At 54.7% G+C, this 7,503-nt stretch overlaps 1 protein-coding gene across 2 annotated transcripts in view; it reads right to left on the minus strand.

Moving 5' to 3' along the window:
• SIGLEC1 (sialic acid binding Ig-like lectin 1, sialoadhesin) overlaps positions 1-7,160 on the minus strand; it is a 20,725-nt gene extending 13,565 nt beyond the window's left edge. For both annotated transcript variants that reach the window (XM_011974963.1, XM_011974955.1), the window contains exons 1-6: positions 7,112-7,160; positions 6,379-6,738; positions 5,771-6,067; positions 3,649-3,915; positions 3,022-3,276; positions 1,167-1,466 (exon numbers count right to left, since the gene is read on the minus strand). In XM_011974963.1, the coding sequence (XP_011830353.1) occupies positions 1,167-1,466; positions 3,022-3,276; positions 3,649-3,915; positions 5,771-6,067; positions 6,379-6,738; positions 7,112-7,160 (1,528 nt within the window). The remainder of the gene's footprint in view (positions 1-1,166; positions 1,467-3,021; positions 3,277-3,648; positions 3,916-5,770; positions 6,068-6,378; positions 6,739-7,111) is intronic.
• Positions 7,161-7,503: the final 343 nt, after the last annotated feature.

Raw genomic sequence — 7,503 nt, forward strand, 5'->3', positions numbered from 1 at the left:
GTCTTGCTCTGTCACCCAGGCTGGAGTTCTGCGGTGTGATCTCAGCTCACTACAACCACTGCCTCCCAGGTTCAAGCAATTCTCCTGCCTCAGCCTCCCTAGTAGCTGGGACCACAGGTGCATGCCACCACACCTGGCTAATTTTTGTGCTTTTAGTAGAGACGAGGTTTTACCATGTTGGCCAGGCTGATCTCGAGCTCCTGACCTCGGGTGATCCGCCTGCCTCGGCCTCCCAAAGTGCTGGGATTACAGGCATGAGCCACCGTGCCTGGTCATAATTTTTTTTTTTTTATTAGCTGGGTGTGGTGACATGGGCCTGTGGTCTCAGCTACTTGGGAGGCTGAGATGGGAGGATGGCTTGAGCCCAGGAGTTTGAGGCTGCAGTGAGCCATGAACATACCATTGCCTAGGCAACAGAGAAACACCCTATCTCAAAAAACAAAAACAAAAATCTGGCTTGATCAATTAGCTACCATGGCCTCAGGAGGAGGGAAGGACAGTGCACATATCGAAAGTTGGAAGACCCTACTTTTCTTTTCTTTTTTTTTTTTTGAGATAGTCTCACTCATGTCGCCCAAGCTGGAGTGCAGTGGCGCAATCTTGGCTCACTGCAACCTCCGCCTCCCAGGTTCAAGCGATTCTCCTGCCTCAGCCTCCCAGGTAGCTGGGACTACAGGCACTCGCCACCATGCCCAGCTAATTTTTGTATTTTTAGTAGAGATGGGGTTTCACCATGTTGGCCAGGATGGTCTCGATCTCTTGACCTCGTGATCCACCCACCTTGGCCTCCCAAAGCGCTGGGATAGGTGTGAGCCACCGCGCCCAGCCAGAAAACCCTATTTTTCTATCTGACTTCCCACATCTGACTGCTAGCATAGAGCCTGCTCCCAAAGTTTCATAATTAAAAAATAATGAATGCTTCTGAGGGACTCTCCACATTTAAAGTCAGTGTATACGCAAAGGAATGATGCGACCTGTTGTGTTTCCCTTTTTGCCTTGATTTTCAGGAAGCTCTGAGGTTGGGTCACTGCACAGCCCCTTTCATGTAACCTAGCCAGCTAGCTCAGTCCTGCAGTTGAGTCCACTAGGCTTCTAGAAGGAATGGGCTGGAGCAGGCTCCTCCTCAGGCTCCCTCCACTCTCCCTGGTTGCCAGTGCCCGTCTTACCATTGGCATGGAAGTCCAGGGTGGAGGTTGCATTTCCAAGGGAGTTGGTGGCTGAGCACTTGTACTCCCCACTGTCAGCGTCCTCCAGGTCTCGGATCTCCAGGCGCAGGGAGTTGGGACCAGAGGTACCACTGAAGCGTGGGCTGTGATCACTGTCCCCGGAGGTGGAGGCCAGGATATGACCCCTGTGTGACAGCACCAGTGTGGCCAGGGGCTCACTGACCACAGAGCAGTGAAGGATGCCCACAAGTCCCGCCTGGGTCTCCAGGAAGGCTGTCAGGACTGGGGTGAGAGGCGGGTCTGTGTGGAGAAGAGAGGCGGGTCTGTCACCCTCATTCCCTGGATACCCCGATACAACCGGTGACCTCTGCACCCCTTTGTCCTACAATGCCATGGGAGAAGGGGGTGATCCCAAAGCGCCTGAGCACCTGCTGAACGCACTTTTGTCCTTGGCTGGGCTGGGCACATCACTCTGCTGTCCCAGGCAGTGCTCAAGGCCACCCTGCAAGTGGGGATAGGAGCCCCACTTCAAAGATGAGAAAACTAATAGAGAGATCTGGTGAGGGACAGCACCTTAGCCAGGTGATCAAAGTGAGCATCATCAGCAATGGGACAAGCTGCCAGGGAGTGTCTCCTGACAGGGCAGAGCAGCATGTCCGTCCGCAGCCTCCCGCCAGAGGGCATGGTCTCAGGCCATTCAAGTCAGGCAAATGTGGAGTGAGGGACCCCCTCAGAACAGCAGGCCTGAACTCTGCAAGTTTCAATGTCAAGAACGACAAGGAAAGACTGAGGAACAGTCCCAGACTAATAGAGAATGAAGAGACACAACGACCCGATGCAGTGAGTGAACTGTGATTATATTCTGGACCAGAAAAAGGATGGCTACAAAAGACAGTATTAGGTCCATTGGTAAAATGATTATAGCTTAGATAATAGTCTTCTATCAGCTGGGTGTAGTGGCTCACACCTGTAATCCCAGTACTTTGGGAGGCTGAGGCAGGTGGATCACCTGAGGTCAGGAGTTCAAGACCATCCTGGCCAACGTGGTGAAACTCTGTCTCTACAAAAACAGAAAAATTAGCCAGGCAGGATGGTGGGTGACTGTAATCCCAGCTACTTGGGAGGCTAAGGCAGGAGGAGAATCGCTTGAGCCCCAGAGGTGGAGGTTGCAGTGAGGCAAGATCACACCATTGCACTCCAGCCTGGGCAACAGAGCCAGACTCCATCTTAAAAAAAAAAAGTCTTCCATCAATGCTAAATTTCCTGATCATGATCATTGCATTGTGGTTATGTAAGAGAATGATCTTAGGAATTTAGCGGTAAAGAGCATCATGTCTGCAGCTACAGGAATATAAATATGTAGGTAGATACATAGATAACATATTCATATGTGTATATATAGCGAGTGTGCATATATGTATATGTGCCCATGTCCACATAGAGTGGATGTGCATACACACAAGTGCCCATATATGTACACACGCGTATATGCAAGTCTATAGCCATACATTTATATATATGTATGTACGTGTGTGTGTCTGTGCAGACAGCGAGAAAGATAAAGCAAATATGCCAAAATGTTAATAAATGGGAAATCTAGGTTAAAGGTATATAATCATTCTTGGTCTTTCTCTGCAACTTTTCATAAGTTTAAACTTCCAAATAAAAAGTTTTTATAAAATAGGAGGGAGGTCAAAACCTTGCCCAGGTGTGCAGAGCTGGGACGTGAGCTCAGGGCCACCTCCAGGTAAGTGGCCTTGAAGTTCCCATGCCCAGGACCCCAACCTTTCCTTGGGGCTCCACCGTCTGGCCCTGCTCTGACTGTGTCCAGTGCCACCCCACCCTGGCCACTTACGGTTGACTAGCACGCCGACAGGGCCCGAGCGCTCGCTGCCATGGGCGTTCTGCACCTCACAGAAGTAGAAGCCAGTATCAGCCCTAGTGACGGAATGCAGCCGGAGGATATGGGAGTGGGCGTCCTCCAGCGGGACATGGTTCTTGTACCAGCTGTAGTGGAGATCACTGGGTGCCTCGTTGGGTGTGTTGCAGACTAGCGTCACTGTCTGGTTCTCCAGGATGGGACCTGCTGGGCTCACCTGGACCTCAGCCACTGCAAGGGCAGCACAGGGAGTGATGGGGGATCCTAGCCGACTTCCAGCCCCAGCCCCACATAGTCCCCAGGTCTCAGCCAATCAGCCTCCATCTCTGCACATCCTACACCACCCGCCTGCCACTACAGTGGAGCCTCCCAGAGTGCTCTGCATCTGTTTGTCTGGCTCACCAGGACCCCCTGATATCCCACCCTTCGTGGGGGTATTGTCACCTGTCTCATGGTAAGGCAAGGCTGGGACTCCACACATGCATCCAGGAAGCACCGGGTTATGCCAGTTGCTGGCTCTGCCCTGCCCTGTCGCCTCTCTGTCCCTGAGGCCTGAGCCCCTCCCTATTCTCTGGCCAATACACAACCTTCCCAAGAACTCACTGAAGATGTGGAGGCTGATGGGGGGTGAGACCAAAGAGCCCACACCATTCTCAGCTTGGCAGGTGTAGACGCCAGCATCACTCCATGCTGCCAGGGGCAGGTGCAGCACACCAGTCTTGGTTTGGAGGTGCACCCCATCCTTGAGCCACTTAATGGAACTGACTGCAGGGTAGCTGCTGTTCACCTGGCAGGTGAGTGTGACCGGCTCACCTGGAAGGATGTTTCTCCCCGAGGGGCTGAGGAGGATCTTCACACCCTTGGGGGCATCTGAAAGGCACAGTGGGGGGTATCAGGTAAGGTGCTTGGGGAGGCAGGGGATGGCACACTTCTTCTTGTCCCCCTTTCAAAGCTCTGTCCTAAGGAAGTATGCCCAGATAAAACAGCAGTCCCCTTCAGTCCCCACCCAGGGCACACTCTGTCTGCCCATGTCCATCCCTTTCCTGCCCCCTGCGCCTGACGCATTCCTATGCCATTGAGAGCTGATCATGTGATGCTTGGCCCAGCGTCCAGCCTGCCCCACCAGCTGTAGTTTTCTCCTTCCCAATGCTGTCCATTGCCCCTCCTCTATTTGAGGCAAGCTCCACACACAGGGCCATGGGTACCTCGCTGCTAGCTTTAGTGGCCTGTGGAAGCTGTTGGTAAGGGACCAACCACCTAGTGGGAGGGGGCCAAAGGCAGCATCAAACGAGTTCTGAAAATAGTTACCCAGTTTGTCAGGAGGCCAACAATGCAAAGAAACTGCATTTCCTGAAATCTTGTTCCAAAGCCTCTCTCTGTGTATTCAAGTGTTTTATTCTTATTTTTTTAGAAACAGGGTCTGGCTCAGTCACCCAAGCTAGAGTGCAGAGGCACAATCGTAGCTCACTGCAGCCTGAAACTCCTGGGCTCAAGTGATCCTCCTGCCTCAGGCTCCCAAGGAGCTGGGACTACAGGTGCAAACCACCACATCCGGCTAATTTTTGCTTTTTAATTTTTTGTAGAGACAGGGTCTCACTATGTTGCCCAGCCTGGTCTCGAACTCCTTGCCTCAAGCCATTCTCCCACCTTGGCCTCCCAAAGCACTGGGGTTACAGGTGTGAGACACTGTATCCGGTCTCAAGTGTTTAATATGTGCCAGACACTCTTCTAAATACCTTACCTGGGTCATCTCCTTTATTTGCTTTTTGCTGTTGTTGTTGTTTTGAGACATAGTCTCGCTCTGTCACCCAGGCTGGAGGGCAGTGGCATAATCACGACTCAATGCAACTCCGCCTCCTGGGTTCAAGCAATCCTCCTGCCTCAGCCTCCCTAGTAACTGGGATGACAGACACACGCCACCACACCTGGCTAATTTTTATATTTTTAGTAGAGACGGGGTTTCACCATGTTGGCCAAGCTGGTCTTGAACCCCTGGCCTCAAGTGATCCACCTGCCTCGGCCTCCCAAAGGGATGGGATTACCGGCGTGAGCCACCGCGCCCAGCCCATCTCCTTTAATTTTTAACATAAATCTATGAGACAGGAACTATCTATTGTTATCTTCACCATAGACATGAGAAAACAGAGGCTCTGGGAGGCAAGGAACTTGCCAGAAGTTTTCACAGCTAGTGTTTGGGTGGAGCCAGCAGCCAGATGCCTGTGAGCAGCGATTGTCCTAGAATAGGCTGCCCCATTTGAGATGGAAGATGCATAACCAATGGAAACCCGGGCTTTCTCCCCACTGACTCATAGCCATGCCTGCGTGACACCCCGGTCCCCATGGTCATGAGAAGGCTTAAGGCAGGAAAGGGATAAACCCTACCTGCGCAGCATCCTCCAGCGCGGGGGAAATCCCAGGACGCTTGCTGCCAACCCTGAAGCTGCGTGGGAGCTCCTGTTCCCCAACCCTTTGTGTCTCCCTTTCTCTGCCCAACCTGGCCTCAAGGACAAGCCCCTTCGAAGCAGTAGGAGGTGGAAGGGAACCATTTAACGAAGCCCTCGGGGCTCAGCAGTGTCTCTCCACTTGCCCTACCCTGGAGGCCCAGGTGCAGCCTGCTTTTGTGTCAGGAGCAAAGGTTCCGTTTCTGTGGGCTGGAGAGGGGCTGGGTTTTGTCAGGGAGCCACAGATGTGCTCAGCCACAAGGGTGTGTCCCCAGACAACTCACACTTCACTTGGAGGTGAATCTCGCTGTGGGCCCTATGATTGGCCACGGAGACCTGGCAGCGCAGGATCCGGCCGTGGTCCTGCCAGGACATGGCCATGTGGAGGGTCTCCAGCTGGCTGACGCCAGTGGGCTCAAACTTCTGGCTGTTGAAGGTGACAGAGCGAGCAGGGTCCTGGCCTTGCCATTGCAGTCTGACCTGCTCCTGCAGGCATGCGTAGGGGGTGGAGCAGTTGAAGTCCACCTCTGTGCCCTCGAGAAGCTCCACCGGGGAGGCGATGGTGGGAACCCTGGGCTCCTCTGAAGACACAGACAGCAGTGCTCAGGACCCCCTTTCACCACCCCTGAGATCCCTTGCCCTGGAAACCCCAGCTGAGGAGAGAGCCCTGGGGAGGGGGCTTTTAGGGGAAGGAAAGGAAAGGCGCTTTCTACTCCAGCCCCACTTGGGTGAAAACAAGGGAGAACCAGGCCTGGGCCTACACCGGGGCTGGAACGGAGGCTGAGACTGGCTGGGGTTAGAGTCAGCACAAGGGCTGGGGCTGAGAGCCAAGGGGTCCAGAAGCAGCTTGGGAATTCCTCCCGGGGAGCAGCCAGGCCACCCCACTTATCACCTGTCACTGTGACCAAGGTGCCTTTCACATCTGACCAGCGGTTGCCCTCACTGATCTCGAAGCGGAAGTTGTAGGAGCCAGAGTCCTCGGGCTGTAGGTCCTTCAACAGCAGGTTGCACACTTTGTGCTCGGGGTTCCCCACGAACTCGGCGCGGCCGCGGAAGTGGGCCTCCACCAGCTTGGGGTCCGCTGAGTGGCTTGCCACCTGCCGCCGGCCCGAGTAGTCGTAATACCAGATGGTCGTGATGCCATCAGGCACCTCCACGTCGGCAGGGAAGCTGAAGATGCAGGGGATAAGCAGGCAAGACCCCTTCACACCCTGCACATCCTGGGGACTGGAGACGCCCCATGAGGCCTGGCCTGGGGGAAGAATGGCAGGGGGACAGAGAGGAGGGTGTTACAGGCCTCAGGGTGCCACAGAGCCCAGAGAACTGCCCCAGGGAAGGTGCTCCAGACGGGCTCCCAAACTCTGCCCTACCCCAAGAAATGCACACTTAGAGCAGCCCTTCTCAGTGCCCCCGGGGTCAGTCCACTGCCCGAGGCTGCTCAGAGGTTTGGTAGGGTGGCTCCAAGACAGATCATAGCTTCCTGCCCAGCTCCCAGCCACTGCCCTACTGGACCCTCCCTTGACCTCGGCAACCAAACCTGTAACCCAGGCATAGTCTAATCAGCCAAGGGCTGGACTTACGAAGGCTGGGCCCTGGAAGACAGGCACTAGGCCTGCAAAGCTTACCTGGTGGGAAGAATGAGGCCAGTAGGAGAAGCTCGGGCAAGAAGCCCATAGCAGGTTCTTGTGTTGTTCCTGTTGCCTAAGAGGGTGGTGCGCACCGCACTGGCTGGGCACACAGGGGCCTCCAGGGACACCTCTGGGCACTTCAGCCCCAGCACCTGCTGGGAGTCCAAGCCTGTGTCCCCACCTCCTCTGCTGGCCAACCCAACAAGAGAGTAGGGCTCTTAAGGACCTCTGGGTCAGCCACCAGCAGAGAGCCAAGAGGCCACGTTCCCAGCTCAGGCTGTGCCCAGGAATGCCCTCACTTGGTGGCTTGCCTCAGAAAAGCCTGTGTGTCCCTTGGCCCTACCCCAAGTTCTGCTTTCCCAGCCCCTCAAGGATACCACCCTAAGGCA

Source organism: Mandrillus leucophaeus, unplaced genomic scaffold (assembly GCF_000951045.1).
Source record: "Mandrillus leucophaeus isolate KB7577 unplaced genomic scaffold, Mleu.le_1.0 Scaffold101, whole genome shotgun sequence".
Classification (NCBI taxonomy): Eukaryota; Metazoa; Chordata; class Mammalia; order Primates; family Cercopithecidae; genus Mandrillus; species Mandrillus leucophaeus.